Source organism: Prionailurus bengalensis, chromosome B4 (assembly GCF_016509475.1).
Source record: "Prionailurus bengalensis isolate Pbe53 chromosome B4, Fcat_Pben_1.1_paternal_pri, whole genome shotgun sequence".
Taxonomy (NCBI): Eukaryota; Metazoa; Chordata; class Mammalia; order Carnivora; family Felidae; genus Prionailurus; species Prionailurus bengalensis.
Window position 1 is genome coordinate 4871507 of NC_057358.1, and position 27859 is coordinate 4899365.

General features: G+C 49.9%; 1 protein-coding gene across 1 annotated transcript; it reads right to left on the minus strand.

Moving 5' to 3' along the window:
• Positions 1-451: 451 nt before the first annotated feature.
• Positions 452-27770, minus strand: ASB13 (ankyrin repeat and SOCS box containing 13). The gene is made up of 6 exons (XM_043564942.1): positions 27659-27770; positions 19703-19890; positions 18553-18703; positions 16350-16484; positions 4388-4579; positions 452-2696 (listed from the first exon to the last, which is right to left on the minus strand). Exons 1-6 carry the CDS (start codon positions 27699-27701, stop codon positions 2569-2571), a joined length of 837 nt encoding a protein of 278 aa, XP_043420877.1. The 5' UTR covers positions 27702-27770; the 3' UTR covers positions 452-2568.
• Positions 27771-27859: the final 89 nt, after the last annotated feature.

Below are 27859 nucleotides of genomic sequence, written 5' to 3' on the forward strand. Positions count from 1 at the left end.
TGCTGCAAATGTCTCTCCAAATCCGTCAGCGACACATTGAGTTTTAAAATGTAAACTGAGTGGGGCACCTGGGTGCCTCAGTTAAGTCTGACTCTTGGTTTTGGCTCAGGTCATGATCTCATGGCTTTGTGAGTTTGAGCCCCATGTTGGGCTCTGTGCTGGCAGCGAGAACCTACTTGGGATTCTCTCTCACTTTCTCTGCCCCTCTCCCACTTGTGCTGTCTCTGCATCTCTCAAAATAAATACTCTTAAAATATATATATATATATATATATATATATATAATATATATATATAAAATAAGATGTAAACTGAGTGCTCTTTCTGATCTATGAAATAAGTCCGGACCATCCTAAGTCAGGACTATCTTGAAATAAGCCAGGACCATCCCAGGGTCAGAAGAGAATCATTTACACGGCTGTAAAGTCTACAGACATCAACAAAACCACAGTACCGACAGAAACATGTAACTTTTATGTTTGGGGAGCACTTTATACTTTTCAAGGCATCTTTTAATCACCTTATTTTTCAGCTTCACAAGAACATAGGAGGGTGTCGGGGACCCACTTTCAAATGTGTAAGATTGAGGAGTTGGTCACCGATGTCCTCCTAATGATCAAAGTCAGCCTCCATCCTTCCGCTGCAGTGGGGGAGGCCGGGGCTCCGAGGGGCAGAGATGCATCTACGGTCACAGCCCTACTAAGGGTTCGGGTGGGTTCCATGTCGATTACATCTCAATAAAGCCGGGGGCGGGGGAGTGGGGGAGGGACAGGAGGCCCTAAAATCTTAGTCATCTGATCCCCCGGGGCAGCGTGTCCCCACCTGAGGGCGGTACATCAGCACGAGGAGACAAGGAGAGGCAGAAGGGAATGAATCTGGGGGGCGGCAGGGCCCCATCACGTGACCTTCTAAAACACGAGAAGACGACAGCAGCCCCTCTCGACAGGGCGAAGCCCGTCCCGCGTTTCCGCTCCCGACACAAGGGCCACGGGAACGGAAGGATGGACTCAGACGATTTTTATTGAGCCGTGGGTGTGGGGTCTGATCCTGCACTCAGTGTGCCGCGTGAGGAAGTGTCGTCTGCGTTCACTGCTAGGGGCAAGCTTCTGTTCCAGAGATGCCCGGGCAGATCCCGGTGCTTTGTTTGTCGCCGTCGTTACTGGCACATGCAAAAACACGGATTTACCCCCAACTCGGATCTCAGACTCTAACGGAACGGGAGTGGCTCATTCTCAGCTCAAACAGCGCAGACAGAAAATACCTGCGGCAGCCGTGAAACTCTCCCCAGATGTGGGCCCCACCGAGGAACCGTGAAGAGACCCCGCCGGTCGGTCATGCAGCCCAGCAATCCAGGCTCCTTCTGTTGGGCAGGCCTTCCCGGAAGCGCCTGGGGACATTCGCGTTTCTGGGGACGCCGGCTTCCAGCTTCCGGCTTCCGGCAAGACTCACGGGAGGGTGCCTTCCCCGTTCCCTCAGAAACTAGATACACCTGAGCTAATTGTACAACTGTCCTCTAGTTTAACTCCCCGGTTTTGGTTTTTCAATTAGGAGACAGAATCTTAGACAAATGCAATCCGAGTATCAATGAGTTCACCTCCTGCCTACAGTGTGGAATTCGTTGTTTCTAGCACTACAGGAACAGATTCCTTCACTGCCCTGGACAGGGAGCCTGATTCCCACCCGGTTCAAAGCGCCCCGACAACTCCTGAAACGTAACAGATGTCCCGTAAGTGGCTGCAAAATGCACGAATCGGTGGTTGTGAATACCCGCTGGGCGCTGGCGACCTCTTCTACCAACTTCAGAGCTTCAAAGGAGTGAGCAAAATTCAGGGTAGGAGAAGGTTTCAGTCAGCAACAGCAGGAACAGAGGACACCTCATCCCTAAAGTCGGCTAACGGCACTCCGTGCCGGGAACAACTCCTGGAACACGTCACCTGTCGTAGAGATCCACTGACAGCACCCAAGCACTACAGACTATATACGCTCTGTAAGCGTCTTATCCCCACATAAGCTTTTTCAGAGTTGGGGCCTGAAAAGGTCCCAAGAAGCACTGTGCTGGTTGTGGGGAATAAACGGCCCGAGCCCTTCCCTGACCAAGATCCGTGTAGAGCCCCCTGAGTGACGGGTGCACCTGGGCACAGGTGGGCCCTGGAAAGTGCCAACCGCAGCTCCAGAAAAGAGCATCCAAGCGGCAGGATATCACCAAAGCAGCTGTCCCAGGCCACAGGGTCGGGACTCGACCCTGACCTCCGTAGCTCAGGCTCCTCCCTCCGGATGCCCAGGGCCACCCTGGTGCCCGGCCCCGCCCGGCCCTCCCCTGCGCCCCCTGCAGAGCCCTTCCTGAGAGCGCCGGACGGCTGGGACCAGGCAGGGCCTTCTCAGTGCCTTGGCAACACTGTCCAGGAGTCTGCAGAGAAGACAAAGCAGGCCAGCCAGCACGGCCCCCGGTTGCGTTGCTCTATCTACAGCAGTGGAACGGCCGCAGACGAGGCGGGGCCGAGCGGCCCAGCGCTGGGCTCGGAGAGGCCAGGGGGCCCCCAGCCGGCTCCTGCCTCGCGCGCCTGCAGCTCAGTTGTAGGAAAGGTAATCGATGAGCCGGGGAGGGATGTTCAACTTGCTGATTTTCTCCAGTCCTCGGACGCCAGTGGCCTTCCGCAAGCTCACCCTGCAGAGCTGTGCCAGGGACAGAGGGGTTTCTGAAAGGGAACAGGAAGCACATGAGGTCAGCCTAAGGAAATAGCATAACATCCTTCAACTTAGCAAATACCAAGGTGGAACCGGAAATAGGCCAGCCCTGCATGCTTTCCCTGGATGGCTACCAGGACGGACGGACGGGACCTAGGAAGGAAGATCAGGAAATGGGATATGGGTGATGTGCGCTGGGGTTTCATTTTGCGGGATTCTGGGGAGGTTTTTCCTCTTTTCTGTAAAGTCGTAAGTTGACACACAGATTTGTCAGCCAAGGACTAATCTAAGGCTACTAGGCTCGTTTCTCAAACTTGCGGACAAATGAGGGCCAGGGTGAGGGCTAGTGCTGGGCAGGGGCCTGGCCGCCAGCTCCTGTGGGTCCAGGCTCTTGGCACCGTGTGCGGCAGGGCCAAGGCGCCCGACGAGAAGTGACACGCGTCACAAAACTGCTCTGGCTGACACCGTCTGCGCATGCACATCCCAGTGCTGAGGGTCCGGCCTTCAGGACCAGAGACGAAGCCTGCCGCTAGGAGGCCAGCAAACCAGGGCCAAAGATGGAAAGTACCTGGAGGCCCCTGGAGCTGAGGTGCCAGAACATGTGCAGAGTCTGGCCTCACAACTGCCTTTTAGAACGATTTGATTCTTTTTTTTTTAATTTTTTAAAAATCTTTTTCATGTTTATTTTTGAAAGAGAAAGAGAGAGAATGTGTGTGCAAGCAGGGGAGGCGCAGGGAGAGAGGGGGACAGAATAAGAAGCAGGCTCCAGGCTCTGAGCTGTCAGCCCAGAGCCTGATGTGGGGCTCGAGCCCACGGACTGTGAGATCATGACCTGAGCTGAAGTCAGGACCTGAGCTGAAGTCCGCTTAATGGACTGAGCCACCCAGGTGCCCCTAGAACAATTCGATTCTTTACAACCAAGTAGAGGGGTGCCTGGATGGCTCAGTCCATTAAGTCTCCAACTCTTGATTTCGGCTCAGGTCATGATCTCACGGTCATGAGATCAAGCCCCACACTGGGTTCCACGCTGAGCAGTGGACCCTACGTGGGATTCTCTCTCTTTCCCCCTCACTCTGCCCCTCCCCTCCGCTCGCTCTCTCTCAAAATAAATAAACTTAAAAAAAATATTTAAAAAACCCCCATGTTTGATGCAAATATCTGCTTGATAAAAATATAAATAAGCCAAACACAATATTCTCAACTTCTGCAGATTCATGAAACAAGTTCTTTGAGAGAGAAAAAACAAGTCCTGGAGAAATTCATTTTCCCATGTTCCTTTATCTCCAGATTATTTGGATGCAGGAAAACTGTCTTCCAGGAAACATTTGACAGATGTGGATGGTATTTGCCTCTAAATTCTTTTGGAGTTTGGTTGGTGGGGCCGACAAAAATTTGAATAAATCATTCACCACCACCCCCGCCCCGTAAGCAAGAGGTGTTTGAAAGCCTCATGTGGTTGTAAGGCGGTGTGAACTCATTTAAAAATCTGTACCCAGAGAAGTCTTGTCCTTTTTCCCGATCACTTGCCCCTTGTCCCCTGAAGGGCGAGCGAGGGCTGCTCACAGGGATCGGGACAGCTGACTGCCTTGTACAGGGCTGGACAGACCATCGGGGACAAAGTCTCCGGCACAGCGGACTCGTGCAATTCCAAACAAGCAAGCACCACTCAAACAACAACAACAGGAAAGTGAGTTCTACTCACTTTCGTAGAACTCGAGGCGCTTGGCGGGTGCGCTGCTACTCCACGTGTAGTCAGACGGCTTCTTGCCCCGGTTGTCTCGCGCATAGATGTTGCCTCCGAACTCGACGAGCATCTCAATGAGGTCGACGTTCTTCACCTTGGCTGCGTGATGCAGGGCTGTCTCGTGAAGCTTCGCTGCGTTCACATTGGCCCCTGCGGGTCCAAAGCGAGGAACGGTATCACCGAGGAGGGTACGCGCAGCCAGGAGAAACCCCGACAGGTACCTTCTCGTTCAGCACAGTGCACAGAAGTGATCCCGCAGGAGAGAAATTCCAGACAGGCTCTGCCACAGCCTTTTCAAAATCTTTTTGTCTACAAGACCATGGAGCCTTCCACCTGTCTTCTTTTTCTTAATATTTGTTTATTATTTATTTTCAGAGAGAGGTGTGCCCGGGGGGCTCAGTTGATTGAACATCTGACTCCAGCTCAGGCCATGATCTCCTGGTTCATGGGTTCGAGCCCTGCATCGGGCTCTGTGCTGACAGCTCAGAGCCTGGAGCCTGCTTCAGATTCTGGGTCTCCCTCTCTCTCTCTCTCTGCTCCTCTCCCGATTGTGCTTGCTCTCTCTCTCTCTCTCTCTCTCAAAAATGAATAAACACTAAAAAAGAATTTTGAGTGAGAGCACATGCACAAGGAGGGGAGGGCAGAGAGAGAGAGTAAAAGAGAATCCCAAGCAGGCTCCATGCCGTTAGTGCAGAGCCAGACTCAGGGACTCCATCCCACGAACCGTGATATCATGACTGAGCCAAAGTCCAGAGTTGGACACTTAACTGACTGAGCCACCCAGGCGCCCCGCTCAAAATCATTTTCAAGATCCAAATGAAGTAATTAACGTTTTTTCTTATGGCAAGAGAGCTAAACACAGATCGCGGTAAGAAAGTAATATAATTGGAAACAGAAGCAAAAAGAAGAAAAATAAAACAGAAAACTCCCCTGAGTCAGAAGCAGTTCTAAGACCCTATGTAGTCCGTCCCCACTGGTCCTGAGGCTCTCTGATGGTTCCCACACGCGCACGACGGGCGCAGGGCAGGGGCGCTAACAACGTGTGCTGCATGAATGGATGAAGAGTCCTTAAACATAAACATCTTTCACAAAAGAGAAGCTCAAAGGGAAAACAGGTAATGTTCCCCAAACATTGTCCACCAGTTCAGGTAAGAGATGAGGTGTCTCACTTGTGAATCCATCTGTTTTGGGGACAATAGTAGACATACAGAAAGAGGTGAACAAGTAGTAGCTAATTACAGTAGTTTTAGATGCATTAAAAAGTAAAGATTTTGCTAAAACTATGATTTGTGTAAGGCGTCATTCTTAGGGCACGACCACCACCAATTCAATGCAAGGGGATCTCCTACAGCCTTGGAATTTTTTTTTTTTTTTTTAAGAAAATACCAACTTCTTTGAAGTCTGCACCTAATGGATAAGGAGGTTATAAGAGAAAGGGGGGGCAGGAGAAAAGCATTTTATTTTATTTTATTAAATATTTATTTATTCTGGGGACAGCATGAGCAGGAACACAGAGAAAGTAGGACAGAGGATCCGAAACAGGCTCCAGCCTCCCACCTGTCAGCATAGAGCCCAATGTGAGGCTCAAACTCACAAATGGAGATCATGGCCTGAGCCAAAGTCAGACGCTTAACCAACTGGGCCACCCAGGTGGCCAGAAGAATTTTAAAGAAGCCAAGCAAATAGTCCAGCATCACTGAAGCTATCCCCCCAAAATAGATTCAAGTCACAGTCACAAAATATCAGCAAAGTGGGGTTTAAAGAAATCATATCACCGGCCTGTCTCCATGTAATGATAAATTTAGAGGCCCAAAATAGGAAATAAGGGTGTAAGGCTATTAGATTTCCTATCCCACTGAAAATAGTGAGTAATTTGGATTTCTGACTTAAAATAGTTTTAATCCCCTGGTAGACATAAAAACTGTGTACATACACAGAGGTCATCGCGTGACCCTAAGAACACAGCAAGCACCGCAATGAGATAATACAAGTAATGCTCTCCACTGCCCACAGCCCAAACTCCCAAGTCAGGTCCGGGAAAAAAAAAAAAAAAAAATCCCTCAGGAAGAAGACTACATTACCTAGCTATTCAATTCAACAGCTATGCCTGGTAAAAATAGTTCTAAAGAGCAATCCGTTCAAAAACATCCCCGCATCGTGCACCCGCTCCACCACCTGAGGGCGCTCTTCCAACACCTGCCCCGTAGAATACAGACTCGCATAGTTCCGCGGTCATAAAGCAAAGGCAGGTCTGGACGCTAGACGCAAACTTGCAACGAAAAATAAACTGTAAAGTCTAACGGTCTGAAGTGCAGGTAGCTGTCTCGCAGGTCATTAATTGTCACAATAATCTTGCCAAGTGGGGAGGAAAGAGACTGTCTCTACTTATAGCAAGAGAGAAGGGGGCCCAGGCAGTCAAGCTCCTCTCAAGGTCAAGGAGAACACTATGGCTAGGGGTGGCTGTACAACTCACACCTCCCTTCCATCCCGCTTACTAGGACTTCTCACGATTCCAGGCCTCAGAAGGTGACTCTTTCCTCCAGGTGGCATACCAAGGTACACAACAGGACCTTTTTACACCGTGCGCTGGGCTCCCTTGGACGGGGAGACGAGGAGGGGTCCGGCATGCTCTGCAGCTGGGGAGCCACACCCCTGGGCAAACAGAGTACATGGGGGTGGGGGGGCTTGAGACGACAGAGCAGGACAAAAAACAGCAAAAAGGCAAACTCTGTAACACAGCACCACTTAGGTCGAGTAAAAATACATGCCCCAACCCGTAATAAGTGTCTTACAAAAACACAGATGAAGCACATACACATACACGTTAGAATGGGGGCTGGGGGGCAGGGTAGAGGAAAGAGGGAAGGGGAAGAAGGTGGCTTCGTGGGAACTGATGATGATAATGTGCCTTGAACTGAGAAAGAGAGAGAGGGAGGGGCGCAGGGGGAAAGGGAGAAAGAGGGATGGGGTAGGGGGGAGGAGGAGGGAGGGAGAGGGGAAGAGGGAGGGGAAGAGGATAGAAGGAGGGAGGGGGAGGGGAGAAGAGGGATGGGAGGGGGAGAAAGAGAGGAAGGGGAGAAAGGGGGAGAGGGAGGGAGAGGAGGGGGAGGAGGAGAGAGGGGGTTGGAGGAGACAGGGAGAGGGAAAGAGGGGGAGGGAGCCGGTTCAGGGACATTAAAGCCAAGCAGCTCAGTACCTGGCCCTGTAACACCCATCACTCCTTCTGACCACTTCCTGCGGAGCTAAATGCTGTGGCAGCTGTTAAGCGTCGCTATTACTTCCCCACGCTGCACCTTCACCCTCCCCCTCCTCTGCACAACCAACCTGCAGCTGGGCCATCTGGTGCCCACCCCGTGGGTCAGGGGGCACCTGCTTTCCAGAGATGCCGCTTCCACTGGGCTTTCCAAGGGGCCTGCCCCCCCCCCCCCCCCAACGTGAAGAATGGCTACTTTAAGAGGAACCCATGTGCTGCCCTCCCTACTTTTTCTGTATGCTTGAGGTTTCCTGTAGCTGAAAACGTTTTCTTTGAAAAGAATCCATTTGATCTAGGGAGGAGAAGCTGTCACAGGAGAGCTGCAGTCAAGCCCAGAGCTGACGGCCTGGTGGTGGCGGCCACCACTGTCGCATCCGGGGAACCCCTGCTTGAGACCGGCGTGAACCCCACAGCCGCCCTCCCACTCTGACCAGCCAGCCCCGCCGCGCTGACAGCCTGCAGTGGCGGCGTGCTATTAGGGTGGGGGTGGGATGACCTAGGCTCCAGCCTTGGCTGTGGGTCCTGATTGGCTAATCCCTCTCCCCAGCCCCAGTAATTGGTTCAAATAATCTGGGCCCCACCCAATCAGAATTCGGCTGAGTCTGGAAGAAGGGCCTGGATTCGGTTTGGACCCAGGTTTCAATCTGGGCGCAGGTTCCTCTTGGACACAAGAGGGAAGGGTTAGGCAGGCATCTGGACAAATGGTTTTTCACTCTTCTCAGAAAGCTACCAGAAGCCTCCAGAAGCCTCCTGAGCAAAAGTATTTGGATTTCAGCCCGACCCTGATGCAGCCATTTTAACCCCGTTAGGGGCCCCGGGCATAGGATCAAGTGAACACTTTGGACAGGAGACCTCCAAATTTCAGGGAAAGTGAGGGCTCGATGATCTTGCTGACCCTCAGGACAAACTGGCCTCGAAAGCTGCCTCCTTCTGGTCCCCGCAGCCCCTACAGTGGGTTTTCCATTGCTTACACATGAGGAACCATTTCCATTAAGTTAGGACTTTGTGCAGAAAGGATGTTGGGGTTCAAACCCCTAGTCTTATCCTTCCCCCTACAGCCACAAGGAGAGGAAGGAAAAAAGGACGGGCGCTGAGGTGTACTGAGCACACAGGTACCACGCGCTCTGCAGATGGCTGTGGACCAGAAAACTATTTCAAAAGTTCGGCAGTAATGCCTGGCAGTTACCCTAGGCTGACAGAAAAGCTGAGTGAATTGGCCGGAAGATCTAGGGCTGCTTCTCATCTAGACATTCTTTCACTATATAAAAAGTAAAAAACAGTCGGTTAAGCAGCCAACTTTGGCTCAGGTCATGATCTCACAGTTGATGAGTTCGAGCCCCGGGTCACGCTCTGTGCTGACAGCTCGGAGCCTGGAGCCTGTTTCAGATTCTGTCTCCCTCTCTCTCTGCCCCTCCCCTGCTCACCCTCTCTCAAAAATAAATAAACATTTAAAAAAATTTTTTTAATATATAAACGACCCCAATGGCAAACCTTATACAAAATGAATCCTTTTTGCTCAAAAGACTTAAAAGTGCACATTAAAGTGAACAAGACTGGACTCAGGGCAAGATGGCTGCTTAGGAGGACGCTGGGCTCACCGCACGTCCTGCTGATCACTTAGATTCCATCTACACCTGCCTAAATAACCCAGAAAACCGCCAGAGGATTAGCAGAACGGAGTCGCCGGAGCCAAACGCAGACGAGAGGCCCACGGAAGAGGGTAGGAAGGGCGGCGAGGCGGTGCGCGCTCCATGGACTGGCGGGAGGGAGCCGGGGCAGAGGGGCGGCTCGCCGGCCAAGCAGAGCCCCCGAGTCTGGCTTGCAAAAGCGGAGGGGCCTGACGGACTGTGTTCCGACAGCAAGCGCGACTTAGCGTCTGGGAGGTCATAAGTTAACAGCTCTGCTCGGAAAGTGGGAAGGCTGGAGGACAAAGGGAGGGAGAGCTGCTGAGCCCCCTGACGACAGAGCTCAGTTTGGTGGGGAACAAAGGCGCTCGCCAGCGCCATCTCCCCCGCCCATCCCCCAGCCGAAATCCCAAAGGGAACCGGTTCCTGCCAGGGAACTTGCTCGCTCCGGGCAAACACCCAACTCTGCGCTTCTGCAGAGCCAAACCTCCGGCAGCGGATCTGACTCCCTCCCGCTGCCACAGGGCCCCTCCTGAAGTGGATCACCTAAGGAGAAGTGATCTAAGCCTGCCCCTCCTGCCCCCGTGCACATTGCCTACCCACCCCAGCTAATACGCCAGATCCCCAGCATCACAAGCCTGGCAGTGTGCAAGTAGCCCAGACGAGCCACACCACCCCACAGTGAATCCCGCCCCTAGGAGAGGGGAAGAGAAGGCACACACCAGTCTGACTGTGGCCCCAGCGGTGGGCTGGGGGCAGACATCAGGTCTGACTGCGGCCCTGCCCACCAACTCCAGTTATACACCACAGCACAGGGGAAGTGCCCTGCAGGTCCTCACCACGCCAGGGACTATCCAAAATGACCAAGCGGAAGAATTCCCCTCAGAAGAATCTCCAGGAAATAACAACAGCTAATGAGCTGATCAAAAAGGATTTAAATAATATAACAGAAAGTGAATTTAGAATAATAGTCATAAAATTAATCGCTGGGCTTGAAAACAGTATACAGGACAGCAGAGAATCTCTTGCTACAGAGATCAAGGGACTAAGGAACAGTCACGAGGAGCTGAAAAACGCTTTAAACGAAATGCATAACAAAATGGAAACCACCACAGCTCGGCTTGAAGAGGCAGAGGAGAGAATAGGTGAACTAGAAGATAAAGTTATGGAAAAAGAGGAAGCTGAGAAAAAGAGAGATAAAAAAATCCAGGAGTATGAGGGGAAAATTAGAGAACTAAGTGATACACTAAAAAGAAATAATATACGCATAATTGGTATCCCAGAGGAGGAAGAGAGAGGGAAAGGTGCTGAAGGGGTACTTGAAGAAATAATAGCTGAGAACTTTCCTGAACTGGGGAAGGAAAAAGGCATTGAAATCCAAGAGGCACAGAGAACTCCCTTCAGACGTAACTTGAATCGATCTTCTGCACGACATATCATAGTGAAACTGGCAAAATACAAGGATAAAGAGAAAATTCTGAAAGCAGCAAGGGGTAAACGTGCCCTCACATATAAAGGGAGACCTATAAGACTCGTGACTGATCTCTCTTTTGAAACTTGGCAGGCCAGAAAGAATTGGCACGAGATTTTCAGGGTGCTAGACAGAAAAAATATGCAGCCAAGAATCCTTTATCTAGCAAGTCTGTCATTTAGAATAGAAGGAGAGATAAAGGTCTTCCCAAACAAACAAAAACTGAAGGAATTTGTCACCACTAAACCAGCCCTACAAGAGATCCTAAGGGGGACCCTGTGAGACAAAGTCCCAGAGACATCACTACAAGCATAAAACACACAGACATCACAATGACTCTAAACCCGTATCTTTCTATAATAACACTGAATGTAAATGGATTAAATGCACCAACCAAAAGATATAGGGTATCAGAATGGATAAAAAAACAAGACCCATCTATTTGCTGTCTACAAGAGACTCATTTTAGACCTGAGGACACCTTTAGATTGAGAGTGAGGGGATGGAGAACTATTTATCATGCGACTGGAAGCCAGAAGAAAGCTGGAGTAGCCATACTTATATCAGACAAACTAGACTTTAAATTAAAGGCTGTAACAAGAGATGAAGAAGGACATTATATAATAGTTACAGGGTCTATCCATCAGGAAGAGCTAACAATTATAAATGTCTATGCGCCGAATACCGGAGCCCCCAAATATATAAAACAATTACTCATAAACATAAGCAACCTTATTGATAAGAATGTGGTAATTGCAGGGGACTTTAACACCCCACTTACAGAAATGGATAGATCATCTAGACACACGGTCAATAAAGAAACAAGGGCCCTGAATGAGACATTGGATCATATGGACTTGACAGATATATTTAGAACTCTGCATCCCAAAGCAACAGAATATACTTTCTTCTCAAGTGCACATGGAACATTCTCCAAGATAGATCATATACTGGGTCACAAAACAGCCCTTCATAAGTTTACAAGAATTGAAATTATACCATGCATACTTTCAGACCACAATGCTATGAAGCTTGAAATCAACCACAGAAAAAAGTCTGGAAAACCTCCAAAAGCATGGAGGTTAAAGAACACCCTACTAACGAATGAGTGGGTCAACCAGGCAATTAGAGAAGAAATTAAAAAATATATGGAAACAAACGAAAATGAAAATACAACAATCCAAACACTTTGGGACGCAGCAAAGGCAGTCCTGAGAGGAAAATACATTGCAATCCAGGCCTATCTCAAGAAACAAGAAAAATCCCAAATACAAAATCTAACAGCACACCTAAAGGAACTAGAAGCAGAACAGCAAAGGCAGCCTAAACCCAGCAGAAGAAGAGAAATAATAAAGATCAGAGCAGAAATAAACAATATAGAATCTAAAAAAACTGTAGAGCAGATCAACGAAACCAAGAGTTGGTTTTTTGAAAAAATAAACAAAATTGACAAACCTCTAGCCAGGCTTCTCAAAAAGAAAAGGGAGATGACCCAAATAGATAAAATCATGAATGAAAATGGAATTATTACAACCAATCCCTCAGAGATACAAACAATTATCAGGGAATACTATGAAAAATTATATGCCAACAAATTGGACAACCTGGAAGAAATGGACAAATTCCTGAACACCCACACGCTTCCAAAACTCAATCAGGAGGAAATAGAAAGCTTGAACAGACCCATAACCAGTGAAGAAATTGAATCGGTTATCAAAAATCTCCCAACAAATAAGAGTCCAGGACCAGATGGCTTCCCAGGGGAGTTCTACCAGACGTTTAAAGCAGAGATAATACCTATCCTTCTCAAGCTATTCCAAGAAATAGAAAGGGAAGGAAAACTTCCAGACTCATTCTATGAAGCCAGTATTACTTTGATTCCTAAACCAGACAGAGACCCAGTAAAAAAAGAGAACTACAGGCCAATATCCCTGATGAATATGGATGCAAAAATTCTCAATAAGATACTAGCAAATCGAATTCAACGGCATATAAAAAGAATTATTCACCATGATCAAGTGGGATTCATTCCTGGGATGCAGGGCTGGTTCAACATTCGCAAATCAATCAACGTGATACATCACATTAACAAAAAAAGAGAGAAGAACCATATGATCCTGTCAATCGATGCAGAAAAGGCCTTCGACAAAATCCAGCACCCTTTCTTAATAAAAACCCTTGAGAAAGTCGGGATAGAAGGAACATACTTAAAGATCATAAAAGCCATTTATGAAAAGCCCACAGCTAACATCATCCTCAACGGGGAAAAACTGAGAGCTTTTTCCCTGAGATCAGGAACACGACAAGGATGCCCACTCTCACCGCTGCTGTTTAACATAGTGCTGGAAGTTCTAGCATCAGCAATCAGACAACAAAAGGAAATCAAAGGCATCAAAATTGGCAAAGATGAAGTCAAGCTTTCGCTTTTTGCAGATGACATGATATTATACATGGAAAATCCGATAGACTCCACCAAAAGTCTGCTAGAACTGATACAGGAATTCAGCAAAGTTGCAGGATACAAAATCAATGTACAGAAATCAGTTGCATTCTTATACACTAACAATGAAGCAACAGAAAGACAAATAAAGAAACTGATCCCATTCACAATTGCACCAAGAAGCATAAAATACCTAGGAATAAATCTAACCAAAGATGTAAAGGATCTGTATGCTGAAAACTATAGAAAGCTTATGAAGGAAATTGAAGAAGATTTAAAGAAATGGAAAGACATTCCCTGCTCATGGATTGGAAGAATAAATATTGTCAAAATGTCAATACTACCCAAAGCTATCTACACATTCAATGCAATCCCAATCAAAATTGCACCAGCATTCTTCTCGAAACTAGAACAAGCAATCCTAAAATTCATATGGAACCACAAAAGGCCCCGAATAGCCAAAGGAATTTTGAAGAAGAAGACCAAAGCAGGAGGCATCACAATCCCAGACTTTAGCCTCTACTACAAAGCTGTCATCATCAAGACAGCATGGTATTGGCACAAAAACAGACACATAGACCAATGGAATAGAATAGAAACCCCAGAACTAGACCCACAAACGTATGGCCAACTCATCTTTGACAAAGCAGGAAAGAACATCCAATGGAAAAAAGACAGCCTCTTTAACAAATGGTGCTGGGAGAACTGGACAGCAACATGCAGAAGGTTGAAACTAGACCACTTTCTCACACCATTCACAAAAATAAACTCAAAATGGATAAAGGACCTAAATGTGAGACAGGAAACCATCAAAACCTTAGAGGAGAAAGCAGGAAAAGACCTCTCTGACCTCAGCCGTAGCAATCTCTTACTCGACACATCCCCAAAGGCAAGGGAATTAAAAGCAAAAGTGAATTACTGGGACCTTATGAAGATAAAAAGCTTCTGCACAGCAAAGGAAACAACCAACAAAACTAAAAGGCAACCAACGGAATGGGAAAAGATATTCGCAAATGACATATCGGACAAAGGGCTAGTATCCAAAATCTATAAAGAGCTCACCAAACTCCACACCCGAAAAACAAATAACCCAGTGAAGAAATGGGCAGAAAACATGAATAGACACTTCTCTAAAGAAGACATCCGGATGGCCAACAGGCACATGAAAAGATGTTCAGCGTCGCTCCTTATCAGGGAAATACAAATCAAAACCACACTTCAGGTATCACCTCACGCCAGTCAGAGTGGCCAAAATGAACAACTCAGGAGACTATAGATGCTGGAGAGGATGTGGAGAAATGGGAACCCTCTTGCACTGTTGGTGGGAATGCAAACTGGTGCAGCCGCTCTGGAAAGCAGTGTGGAGGTTCCTCAGAAAATTAAAAATAGACCTACCCTATGACCCAGCAATAGCACTGCTAGGAATTTATCCAAGGGATACAGGAGTACTGATGCATAGGGCCACTTGTACCCCAATGTTCATAGCAGCACTCTCAACAATAGCCAAATTATGGAAAGAGCCTAAATGTCCATCAACTGATGAATGGATAAAGAAATTGTGGTTTATATACACAATGGAATATTACGTGGCAATGAGAAAAAATGAATTATGGCCTTTTGTAGCAACGTGGATGGAACTGGAGAGTGTGATGCTAAGTGAAATAAGCCATACAGAGAAAGACAGATACCATATGGTTTCACTCTTATGTGGATCCTGAGAAACTTAACAGGAACCCATGAGGGAGGGGAAGGAAAAAAAAAAAAAGAGGTTAGAATGGGAGAGAGCCAAAGCATAAGAGACTGTTAAAAACTGAGAACAAACTGAGGGTTGATGGGGGGTGGGAGGGAGGAGAGGGTGGGTGATGGGTATTGAGGAGGGCACCTTTTGGGATGAGCACTGGGTGTTGTATGGAAACCAATTTGTCAATAAATTTCATAAACAACAAAAATAAATAAATAAAATAAAATAAAGTGAACAAGACTCACAAATAGAAAAGTACATACAACCTAAGCTCAAACGACCGTCCTCTGGAGAGGACGTCAAGCTCCAGACCGTCCTCTGGAGAGAACTGGTAAGCTTTCTATTCCTGACCAGTTTTGTTTTTTTATCCTAAGTTGCACCCAGCATGGCTGAGCTAAAATTTTCCAACAAAATATTTAAGTTGGGTTCATAATGAAAACTCCTTCCCAATACCCAGTTTGGCTACATTTGCAAACTCCTGTGGTAGACAGGTCCCGAAGCCAACCTCCACTTGACTGGGCTGTTTTCCATCTTGTTTTTTATTTTTCACCCTGGGAGCCTCCCTATCCTTTTTTGAACACCAGACAAGGATCTGGATTCCACATGCTGCCAGCTCCATTTCCCTCGGATCCCCGTCTCTTTCTGATTTAGAAGGCACCCGGGGCGCCTGGATGGCTTAGTTGGTTGAGCGTCCGACCTCGGCTCAGGTCATGATCTCACAGTCCGTGGGTTCAAGCCCTGTGCTGACAGCTCGGAGCCTGGAGCCTGCTTCGGATTCTGTGTCTCCCGCTCTCTCTCTGCCCCTCCCCCACTCACACTCTATCTCACTCAATAATAAATAAACATTAAAAAACATTTAGATGGCGATCGAATTAGGCAGGTATTGGGGATGGTCCCGAGGCCACCAAAAATAACGATTAGCATTCACTCAGCATCAGGCCCTGCAGAAACGTGATCACAAATCCTTCTGACAACCCTCCAAAATAAGGTTTCCTTTTCCAGTTGTATAGATACAGAAACTGAGGCCCACGATCTCGGCTGGCAAGAGGGAGAGCCAACTTCCAACCTGGTCTGAGTCCACCGCCCAGCGCTCGGCCAGCGCACGGTGCAGGTAAACAGAACACCTGTGCCGAGCAGGGCAGATACGATCACCAATACCTCTACAGCGAGCAGGGCAGGCAGAAACAGGACACACCTGCCCTGAGGAGAGCAGCCGTAAAAGCCAATGGACTTACACACCTGCACTGAAGAGCACGAGTAAACACAACACAGCTGCACTGAGGAGCTCGCATATAAATGCAACACCCCACACCGAGCACCACGGGTGTAAACCCACCACGCCTGCGCCGCATAAATACCGACACGCCAGCGGCAGCAGGCGCCAGCACACCTGCGTTAAGCAGCACTTTGACGCAGTCCAGATGCTCCCGGGCACAGGCGACGTGAAGAGGGGTCCCGAAGTGGCAGTCATGTGCTTCCAGATTGGCCCCCACGTCAATAAGAAGCCTCACGCATTCGGAACTTCCTTAAAGCAAGCGGAAAAGGATGGGGACCGTTAATGAGCATACACATCTGAAATAAGCCTGAGAGAAGCACAGCTGAACAGGTAAGCCCACGCCTGCCTGCTGGGGGAGAACAGGGAACCAGAACCGCACCCCAACTGAAAGCGGGTCACAACCCCAAGTTGCCTGGCGGAGCCAGAACGTTGTGCTTTCTGGGCATGCACGGTTCCCCCAGCCTGGCGGCACGAGGGGCAGAGGGCACGGGTGAGCCTCTCGTGGGAGAGCAGTAGGTTTGGGAACAGCACCTCTGAGCAGCCAGACCCGGCTCCTCAGCAGGAAGGAAGGTGCTCCCCACCTCCGGGGTCTCCTAAGCGGCGTCGGGACACCAGGCCTGGAGGTGATAAGCTGAAGCTGCCGACAGCTCAAGTCCGAGCCCCCTGGAGGAGGTTCCCAAAGCTTTCTGACCTCACAGGTCCCCCAGCCTTCTCCCTGGCAGGTGTTTTTCTGCCTCTTTCCCGGCATCTTTAACTGGGTTTGGGTGGAGGTTCATTCTGTCCCAGGCTCCATCCTCTCTCCTCACTTATTCGTGCTTCATCGTCAGCAGCGGCCAAGTTTTCCACCTGTGGCCCTGAAACCCAGCCTCTTCCCTACAGCCCTCTCCTGGCCACTCTCTTGGGGATGTCTGGACCACTGCGTAGTCCTCTCCCCTGTACTAAATCCTGCTGACTCTTCCCCTAAAGCTTTCTAAATGAATCCACCCTGCCTGGGCTCCAACTCCTCTCTCCACGTCAGGATACCCCAGCCCCATCGCTCCTCTATGGAAGAGCAGCAGCTACGCCACCCGCAAAATCTGCTTCTTTAGCATAAGGATTATTTTGAGCTTAAAGCAATTATACAGCAGATATAAGAAAAGCTCTCTGCCCCCCTCCCCATCTGCCTAATAGCGGGACAGAAATTTATAACGGTCTCCCCATCCCCCTCTACCAGGAAAGACAGAAAGTAATGACCAGAGAAAATTCCAGACCCTTATCAGCCCAGAGCATTGAGAGGACTCTACAGACCAGGTGGAGCACGTAACCTCTAACGGGAGATTCTCCTGTCCCGGCGCTCCAGTCTGCAGAGGTGGGGATCCCAGGCGGAGAGGCAGGTGTGGAAGGGCGGTGGGCACGGAGCAGCTACAGGTGGCACCGGAGAGGGGTCGGTGGTGGGGGAGGGCTCAAAGAGGTGAGCAGGTCCCAGGTCGCCACCCCCGACAGGCCAACGAGTATGACTGGTAGGCCCGTCCAACAGTGAGGATGACCCAAGGATTTTGAGGAGCGTTGGGACCAACTCTGTGATCCTACGCAGGGTCCTGGGTTTCATAAAGTGCCCTTGGAACTGCTCTTGACTTGAGTGCAAGTGGCATCTCAGCAGAGAATGATGGCTCTGAGTGGAGCCAAGAAAGGACATGCACCCACACCTGAACATAACACTGGCCGGCACTGTGCCGGCCAATCAAAATATTGGCCACAAGTTTGCAAACTTTGCTCAGAAGAGTAGAATCCAAACTCCTTAGTGTGTCATTTAAAGATTTCCCACCTGCCGGTCTCGCCCTAAATTTCGTCTTCTCTGTCACCCCTCTCCTGGGAGCTTCCGGTCCAATAAGCCTGGACAAGTCACTTTCTCTCGCTTGGAGTGGCCTTCCTCTTCCTCTGAAACCTACTCCTTCTTGCAGGGCGGCTGAAATCCCACCTGTTCCCCGAGCCCCCAGGATGAGCGCCCTGTCCTCGGCCCGTGCTGGGTCTCCTCGAAATACAACAGGGGTCCACAGGGCAGAAGACGGTGAAGACCAAGTGAGCCATCACAGGGTAGGCTGATTTCCAGCGTTAGTATCTGAAAGGCACTGGAGACCCAGCTAAGAAGTAGAATCCTACCCTAGAAACCATGGCCCCTGCTCCTGGCGGGGAAGGGTCTGCAGGAGGAAGAGCTGAGGATTTCCACGGCTGGGTACCCGAGCTCCAGAAACAGAATGGCGGGGGGGCGGGGGGGGGGGGGTTCCTCGACCGGCTGACGGCTTCAGCTACAATGCTCGCTTGGCTGGCGCGGACTCACCGCTCATGCAGGCCTCGTGCAACGGGGACGCCGTGTACAGGGGGGGGTTGACCTTGGCCCCGTAGGAGAGCAAGAGCTTCACACACTCGATGCTGCCGGAGGCACAGGCATCGCAGAGGGGCGTGCTGCCGTCGATGTTGCGGGCGTCCACCTGGTGGGGAGGAAGAAACGAGCGTCAGGGTGGAGGGGAAAAGCCCACACGACTCGCTTCCTCATCCTGACACACATTCATCTCTGCAAAGTCCCTTATTAGCAGTTTTGCAGCGTGTGCCAAGGTGCCGTCCCGGGCAAGGGCGTTCAAGGACAAAGGGAGACGGGCTGGCAGCGCCTCTGAGCCCACCGAGTGCGGGAGGGGCCCTTTTCCGGGCTCTTCTCTTGGGACAGGGTCAACTCGGCCTCACTCCTGCCACCTCCTACCCGTCCCCTAGGCCCCCATCCCCCCCAAGACTGCAAGGTGACGAAGGCAGGATGTAAAAAGGGTGTTTTAATTCCGGCTTAGGGCTGCCCGGAGCTGCTTATCGTGCCCCCTCTAGCCGGGAAATGACCCGGAGGGGAAAGCAGACCCCCAGGCTGGGGGGCTGTGCTCAGACTTCAGCTGCTGCGTGGGTATGCGTGACACCTCGGTCCGCTTCCTGCGGGAGCGCCCTCACAGCCAAGCTCCTGGGTGCGTTCGGCCTGGAGGCTGCAGCCCACGCTCCGGGCTCCCGGCCTGCTGCTGCGGCTGCCCTCCGCCCAGCGACTCTGCCCGCGGCAACGGCTGGAGGCTCAAGCCAGCCCGCAAGCAGGAGCAGGTGTGCAGGGAAGCAGATCCCGGTCTTGCGCTTAGAATCCTGCTCTTGGACCCAGGCAGTGGCTCTTCGGCCACGGCCTCCAGCCCTCACAGACGTCTCCCTCGCGAGAAACTAGAACCGCCCGCTCTTTGGCCACCCGTGCCCTCCCGGCAGCCCAGCCGTGACCACTGCTGCCCCAGAGCCGGCTCCTCTGTTGGCCTCCACTACACCCCACGCTAGAGGCTTCCTTCCCCTCCCCCGTGGTGTCTCTACTTTCTGTGCATTTGCAACTCGAATACCGAGCCTCTTAGTATTTCCCCCCCTCTATACGCACTCCATCCATTCCCATCCCCGGGGGTCTGTCCCGAAGGGCCCCTCACCTGGGCCCCGGCGGCCAGCAGCAGCTGAACACACTGCGCCTGGCCCTGCAGGCTGGCCGCGTGCAGGGGCGTGATGGAGTCCACGGTGACCTGGTTGACACAGGCCCCGCTCTCAATCAGCTGCTGCAGCTGCAGGGTCTCGCCACGCTGGGCGGCCTCGTGCACAGGGGTGCGCTCCACCCAGAAACCTGGAAAGGAAGGCAGACCCAGTGCTGAGACCCGGGGACACGTGTACCCAGGTCAGGAGACCATGGCAGTGTCACAAGAACGCTTCATGAAACCCAGCACCCGATGCAGGATCACGGAGTTGGCCGAAACGCTCCTCAAAATGCTCGGGTCATCCCCACTGCCGGAGCGTGGAGGTCATACTCATTGGGCACGGCCTGTCGGGGGTGGCGACCTGGGCCCTGCTCACCTCTTTGAGCCCTCCCCCCCCACTGACCCCTCTCCGGTGCCACCTGTAGCTGCTCCATGCCCATCGCCCTTCCACACCTGCCTCTCCGCCTGGGATCCCCCCCCCCTGCAGACAGGAGCGCCGGGACGGGAGAATCTCCCGTTAGAATCTCCTGTCACTTGCCGTACCTGCACCCGTTTGAAGTCTCCCCTTCCTCCACGACACTCGCGCACACACCCTCATTTACAGCTTGACGCCCTCTCCACCCCATCCTTGCCCGGAAGTGCCTTGAAAGTGGGGACCACCTTTAATCCACTTTAACAGGTTCCTCAGGACTTTGTACATGTAAAATCGTGTCACCTAACAGAAGTAGTTTCACCACCTCCTTTCCAATCTGGATGCCTCTTCTCTTTCCGGCCTCACTGCCCTGGCTCGGACTTCCAGCTCGATGCTGAACAGAAGCGGTAAGAGCACGTCCCGGCCTTATTCGTCGACTTTCACGTCAGGGATGAGCTTAGCTGTGACTTTTTCACAGGTGGCCTTTATCAGGTGGAGGACATTCACCTCCCTTTCTAGTTGTTGTTGTTGTTATTTCTAATCACCAGATGGCGTTGGATTTTTGTTCAATGCTTTTTCTGCATCTAATGCAGTGCTCCTGCCGGCGTTCCTTAATTGTGGAAGTGGTTAGTACATTAACGGACTCTCAGATGTTAAGCCAACTATGTATTTCTGGCATACACCCCCTTGGTCATGATGCCATAGCATGTTTGGTTTGCTAGTGTTCTCAGGACTCTTATAGCTACACTCTTAGGTCAGTTGTCTTATGATTGATGTTTTTATCTGGTTTTTCCGGCTCCATAGAATGAATCAGGAAATTATTGTCTCTTCCAAAAATTGGAAAGCACTGGTATTGAATCTTTAAATGTTGGGTCAAGTTCATCTGGGAAGATCTCTGGGTCTGGGTTTTCCTTTGCTATAAGCTTTAATTCCTAATTCCACATCTTCATTTGCTACAGGTCTATTCAGAGTTTGTTTTTTTTTTTTTTTTTTGAGTCAGTTTTGGTGTCTATTTTTTGCCAATTTTGGTAGTTTGTGTCTTTATTGGAATTTCTCCACTTTGCGTACATCCTCTAATCTGTTGGCCTACAATTGGTTATGGACTGAATTTTGTCCCCAAAATTCGTAAGCAAAGCCTGAACCCTATATACCTCTGAATGTGACTGCACTTGGAGTCTGCACGGTTTCAGAAGTAATGAAGTCAAGGTGAGGTCATTAGAGCTGGCCCTAAACCCATCTAAGTGGAGTCTTCATGAGGGGAGATTAGGACACAGACACCTGGGATGGGCTGAACAGAGGAAGGGCCATGTGAGGACACAGTTAGAAAGTGGCCATCTGTAAGCCAAGGGGTGGAGGGGCCTCAGCAAAAACCAGCCCGGCTGAGCCCGATCTTGGACTTCCAACCTCCAGAGCTGTGAGAAAATGAACGTGCACTGTGTAGGCCACCCAGTGGCATTTTGTCACAGCAGCCCTGGCAGACTGACACGCCACCGTTCACACTGTCCCACTGTGGTCCTCGTTTTTAGAAAGGCCAGAGTAACGTCATCCCTTTCCTCCTTGATCTTCGTGATCTGCATCTTTTTCCTTGAGGTTTGTCAATTTCATTGCTCTTTCCAGAGAACGTTTGGTTTTGTTGGCTTTCTGTGTTGTTTTTTCTATTCCCTATTTCACGGATGTCCTGTCTAATCTTTGTTTTTCCCCTTCTACCTCCTTCAGCTCCAGTTTTCATGGATGTCCTGTCTAATCTTTATTATTTTTTCCCTTCTACCTCCTTCAGCTCTAGTTTTCTATTTCCGGTGTCTTAAGGTGGAAGGATATTGATTTGAGCTGTTTCCTCTTAATATAAATGTTTACGGCTATAAAAGTCCTTCAAGTGCTACTGGGACTCTCCTCTCATGAGTTTGGTAGATTATCCTCATTTTTATTCATCTCAAACTAAAACTTTTCACATTCATTCCAACCTCAATGTATACATTCAACAAACCTGTAACTGATCAAGGCACTGCTCTGATCCCAAAATGGAGTAAAATTCTCTCTCCTACACTGGCTCACCCCTCCCCATCACTCCCTTTGGCTATACAAAAAGTGTTCTGACCTCCTGATCCCTTTAACCAGTGGCCCTCACACCTGAGCATCCAACAGTGTCACCTGGGGGCTGTAAGAATGGACTGCTGAGCCCCACCCCAGAGTCAGCAGGTCTTGGTGCCTGAGAATCTGCATCTCTAATAAGTTCCCACATGATGCTGATGTTGACGCTGTGGTCTGGGGACTGCACTTTGAGAACCACTGCTTTAGACAATACCTCTCCCTCTGAATGAAGGCCCTTTTCTCTCCCCATCTCCTCACCTCACTCCCACCTTTTCCCACTCACCCTGGATGAGTTCTGCTTGTACCTCTCCATGCTGCAATCCAGTGCTTATTTCTTCCAGGAGGACTTGCCCCACCTCTGCCCCTACCCACCCTGGGTTAGCATCTCATCTGTGTCCCGTCAGCCTGCCTCCCTGTCCCCACCAGCCCGTGGCAGGGACAGCACGGGGACTAAGCTCTGCTACATCTGAAACTTGGCTCAGCCACTTATCAGCTTCTGTGGGACATAGCTTCCCTTGACTGTCTCTTCACCTGTACATGGGGATGATGATAATAGTTTATTCATTGGTGGGTTATGAAAATTCAGTAGATTATGGTGAGTGAAAGCACCTAGTGTGGGGACTGGCACAAAGTGCTCAGTAAATGCGGTCTATTTATAATACCCCTCCTCCCCCATCGTGCCTATCTGTCTTGTCCGCTAGTCAAAGAGCCTGTGACCCCATGAAATGGGGACTTGATCGTGTGACTGGCGGGGGGTGGAGGATGGAGCAAAAGGAGAGCTGAAACTCAGATTTGATTCTCACAAAATATAAAAGCCAAGCTTGTGGAACTTTCTATTTACCACTTCAAGAAGGGGACCCCCCAGTATGTTTGTTTAGCAGTGACTACCAGGCATGGGCACATCTGTCTTGGGGGTCAGTGAAAAGTGGCTATCATTCCAGAGTCACACTGGAAGAAGCAAAACCTCAGGTAGGACGAGGGGTTGCAACCTTCAAAAGAGGAGGGCAGGGTGAGGCCCTCGATCACATAGCAAAAAAGGGAAATGCAGCTCAGGAAAGGCAGTGCACCTTCCATTTCTTGCACTTTGCGGATAATTGTGTTTTTTTCCGAATCGAAGGCTTGTGGCAATCCTGTGTTGCAATGTTTCCAGCAGCGTTTGCTCACTGTGTCTGTCATGCTTTGCTAATTCTTGCAATATTTCAGACTTCACTACATCTGTCATGGTGATCTGTGACTAATAATCTTTGTTAGTATGGTGATGTTTCAGGATGCCATGAACCGTGCCCACGTAAGATGGTGAACTTAATCGACAAACATTGTGTTCCAACTTCTCCACCAACCAGCTCTTTTCCCCAGCCTCCCTATTCCCTAAGACCACCACACTGAAATTACGACCAATTAATAACCCTACGATGGCCTCTGGGTCTTCAAGTGAAGGGAAGAGTCCTACATCCCTCACCTTAAATCAAAAGCTAGAAATGATTAAGTTCGGTAAGGGAGGCATGTCGGAGGCGAAGACGGGCTGAAAGCTAGGCTTCTTGACCCCAACAGCCAAGGTGTGAATGCAAAATTTTCTTGAAGAAAATTAAAAGTGCTACTCCAGCGAACACGTGGATGATAAGAAAATGAAACCGACTTACAGCTGATCTGGAGAAAGTTCAGATGGTCTGGACAGAAGATCAAAGCAGCCACAACATTCCCTTAAGCCAGAGCCTAACCTAGGGCAAGGCCCCACCTCTCCTCAATTCCATAGAGGCTGAAAGGTGAGGAAGCTGAATAAGAAAAACTGGAGGCTGGCAGAGGTTGGTTTGTGAGGTCTGAGGAAAGAGGACAGCTCTAAAACATGGAGGCACAGGATGATGCAGCAAGTGCTGATGTCAAAGCTGCAGCAGGCTATCCAGAAGATGTAGCTAAGAAAATTAACGAAGGTGGCTATGCCAAACAGATGATCAGTGGAGATGAAACAGCCTTCTATTGGAAGAAGACGCCATCTAGGACTTTCATAGCTAGAGAGAAGTCAGCCTGACTCTCTTGCTGGGGATATGAAGCTGGTGACTTTCAGTTGAAGCCAGTGCTCGCTGACCATTTCAAAAATCCCAAGGCCCTTAAGAATTAGGCTACCTGGGCTCTATAAATGGAACGACAAAGCCCAGGTGACAGCACATATGTTTGCAACATGGTTTACTGACTACTTTAGGCCCACTGTTGAGACTTACTCCTTGGAAAAAGATTCCTTCCAAAATATTCATTAATAATGTGCCTGGTCACCCAAGAGCTCCGATGGAGATGAATGAGATTTATGGTTCCATACCTGCTAACACGACGTCATTCTGCAGCCCGTGGATCAAGGAGTCATTTCAACTTTCAAGTCTTATTATTTAAGAAATACATTCCATAAGGCTATAGCTACCATAGTGATTCCTCTGATAGATCTGGGCAAAGAAAACTGAAAACCTTCTGGAAAGGATTCACCACTCCAGATGCCATTAAGAACTTTCATAATTCATGGGAAGAGGCCAAAATATCAACATTCACAGGATAACAGGAGTTGGGAGACGTTGGTTCCAGCCCTCGTGGATGACTTTGAGGGGCTCATGACCTCAGTGGAGGGAGTCACTGCAGATGAGATGGAAAGAGAGAGCAGACCAGGATCAGAAGTGGGGCCGTAAAGTGGAATAATAGCTGTAATCTCCTGACAAAACTTGAACGGAAAAGAAGTTGCTTCTCACGGAGGAGGAAAGAAAGTGGTTTCTTGAGATGGAATCTACTCCTGGTAAAGACTGTTGAAATGACAGCAAAGGATTTAGAATATAACATAAACTCCGCTGACAAGGCAGCAGCAAGGTTTGAGAAGACTGACTCCAATTTTGAAAGAACTTCTGGGGATAAAGTGCTATCAAACAGCATCACATGCTCCAGAAAAAGTTTGTGAAGGCAAGAGCAACGCAGCCAAGTTCGTTGTTATCTTATTTTAAGAAACTGCCACAGCCACCCCAACTTTCACCACCCTGCTAAATCAGCAGCCATCACCATGGAGGCAGGACCCTCCACCAGCAAGACGATCAGATGACAGCATTCTTCGCACTAAAGCACTTTTACAGTTAAGGTTTGTTTTCAGAGGACCGCATACTCGACAGGCCAGTGTAAACATAACTTTTATATGCACTGGGAACCCCCCAAAATTCATGTGATTCTATTGCAACATCCACTTACTGTGGTGGTCTGGAACTGAACCCAAAATATTTCCAAGGTGTGCCTGTGTAGGTTCCCAGGCACGGGGATGCAGACCAAGCTGTGCTTCTGATCGTGGACCCCACAGGCAGACACATGTCTCATGGCGGGAAAGGCCATATAGTAACAAGTGGAGACGGGAGGTAGGCAGTAAAAGCTTTCCATGTCCCCTGAGAAACCCACAGCAGGACGCGGCTTATCCACCCAGCCCAGCAGTCCAAGTAGCCCTACAAACCGATTACAGATGAGTGTACTTGACGTGAAGGGTGTGAGCCTTTTAGCATAAAACCAGCAACCCAGGAAAGCCCCGCCTGGGTTTAAACCTCAGCCTTGCCTCTTTCTAGCTGTGTGAACTCCACCGTACCTCGAAATTATCAATAATCGTATTGCAGCTGCCTCTGGGCTTGTGACCAGCACTGGCACATAACCTAAGCAGCACCAGGCTCTTATCGTGGTGCCAGAAACCGTCTCTCCTTTCTCTCTCCAGCTGACCAGATGGTAGCGATCCCCCCAGATGGCAGCGTTCCCCCCAGATGGCAGCGAGCTGTGTTTAGAGTTCACGGCTAAGGATGACAGAAAAAATCCAGCTCACCTTGCTTAGAACCTCAAATCCTTAAGGTACCCTTTTATCATTGTCTGCCAGCCTCTCGAATACAGCTCTTGAGTACAGATCCTGAACATAGGATCACCTTTTCCACTTCGCAAAAGGATGCTTGCCCTTGGGTCCGTAACAACCTGTATTACATTGGCTAAGTTATAAATATAGGATTCACTTAGGAGGTGGCTTGCCCTAAATTCTCTGCAGAGCTTTACAATATGGCCTTAATAAGTATAATCTTTACCTCTGTGAGGCGTTCTACTAAAAAAAAAAAAAAATGGAAAAATCTACGTGCTTTGAAGTATATATACACCACACATCTACAATTTCAGATCAGAAAGTTAAAATGGGTTGTAGTCCCTACAGTGGGCCATTGCTTCTGCTGGGATAGCGGTGTTCTGGATTCAATACATTCAGCTTATCCGTTAATGCTGAGAATGAAAATATCAGGAACCTATTTTTAGAGGAAATAAACAATGACAGTCAAAAATATCCATGAACCCCAGAAGCTGTAAAATCCATTGGTTGAGCAAACTCTTCTCTTAAAGATTCCTTAAACCATGCTCAGAAAAGTGAAGGCTGCGCTATTGAAGATTCTCCCTGAACAAAAACATGAAAACGTGTCCACGTGGCCCTGGTTAGCCATTCTTTGCTTATTTTAACTGAACCAAACACAGATGCACTGGAGGGGTCAAAGTCTTGCACCTGCCTGCGGTGGAATGCCAAGTACAACCAGATGTTTACTAAATGTCTTTGATCATGTTCAAGGTGGCTATTTTCCAGGATCCATTCAAATATCTGCCTTGCTGACTTCAAGTCCCCTTACGCCAAATTTACCCTTAAGATGTCTCACTTTTACTGGCACTGTTTTCACCAGTGTAAAAGTACTTTAGTTTTGTTTGGTTGGTTGGTTGGTTTTGGTTTTTTGCTTCCAGGCTTTCTAAGTGCTTTCTCGGGTCACTTCATCTGCTGTAGTATTTACTTCGTAGGGAAGTCTCCTTCCCCACAGAATGTCCCTTTGCCCTCGGATCCATTTTATTCTCCCGTAGCCTGAATGGTAGGAAGAACCGAGATGGCTTTTTTTTTTTTTTTAAACATGGGGTGACCTGTCACAAGGGCATTATCTTCCTTCTGGGGCACACGCCTTCGGTCACAGCCGGATAGACCTGTAGGATGCTAATGACAGTGCGACACGACCTTCCCACAGGGTCCCTGGAAGATGTTCCGGCTCCCACACGGGGCTCTGCGGGACTGCCCTAGGAGGGGTCCCGCAGAGGCAACTCTGGGTGCTCTGAACTTGGGGATGACCATGCCCACCCCTCCCTGCGCCTTCCCCAAGGTGCGCCGATGGGTCTGCGGTTGGGAAGTCCCGCGACTGGCGCGTCACAACGCTGACCGGGGCCAAGAGGCCGGACGCAGAGAGCGCCTGAGATGCTTGGGGTTACCGACCTCGCTCCCCGTAAGGACACGGCGGCGCTCCAACCTGGGCCCACCGAAACGCCCCTGCCGGCGTCCTCCGACGCACCTGTCCGGCCGGGAACAGCCCCGCGGTCCCTGCGGTCCCCGCGCCCCCCGCGCCCGAACGTACCCACGTCGCCCAGGAAGCAGCCGTCCGCCGCGCTGGACTCCATACCGCACGCCCGCCCGCTCGCCGCCGCGCGCCCGCCCGCACACCCCGGCGGCTCGGGCGCCCGCGACCTGGGCGGAGCTCCGCTGGCTGGGCGGGCCTACGGGGCGCGGCGTCCGCCCGAAGGACCACGGGAGTTGTAGTTCCGCCGCGGCCTGGCGC

Bases quoted from the DNA above. Each gene is read 5' to 3' on its own strand.
- ASB13 (XM_043564942.1), bottom strand. From the start codon at position 27,701: ATGGAGTCCAGCGCGGCGGACGGCTGCTTCCTGGGCGACGTGG. The intron at 18,704-19,702 runs GTGAGGGGCCCT...CCTCCCCACCAG, and splicing joins TGCTGGCCGCCGGGGCCCAG to GTGGACGCCCGCAACATCGA. The intron at 2,697-4,387 runs GTGAGTAGAACT...GTTCCCTTTCAG, and splicing joins GCGCCTCGAGTTCTACGAAA to AAACCCCTCTGTCCCTGGCA.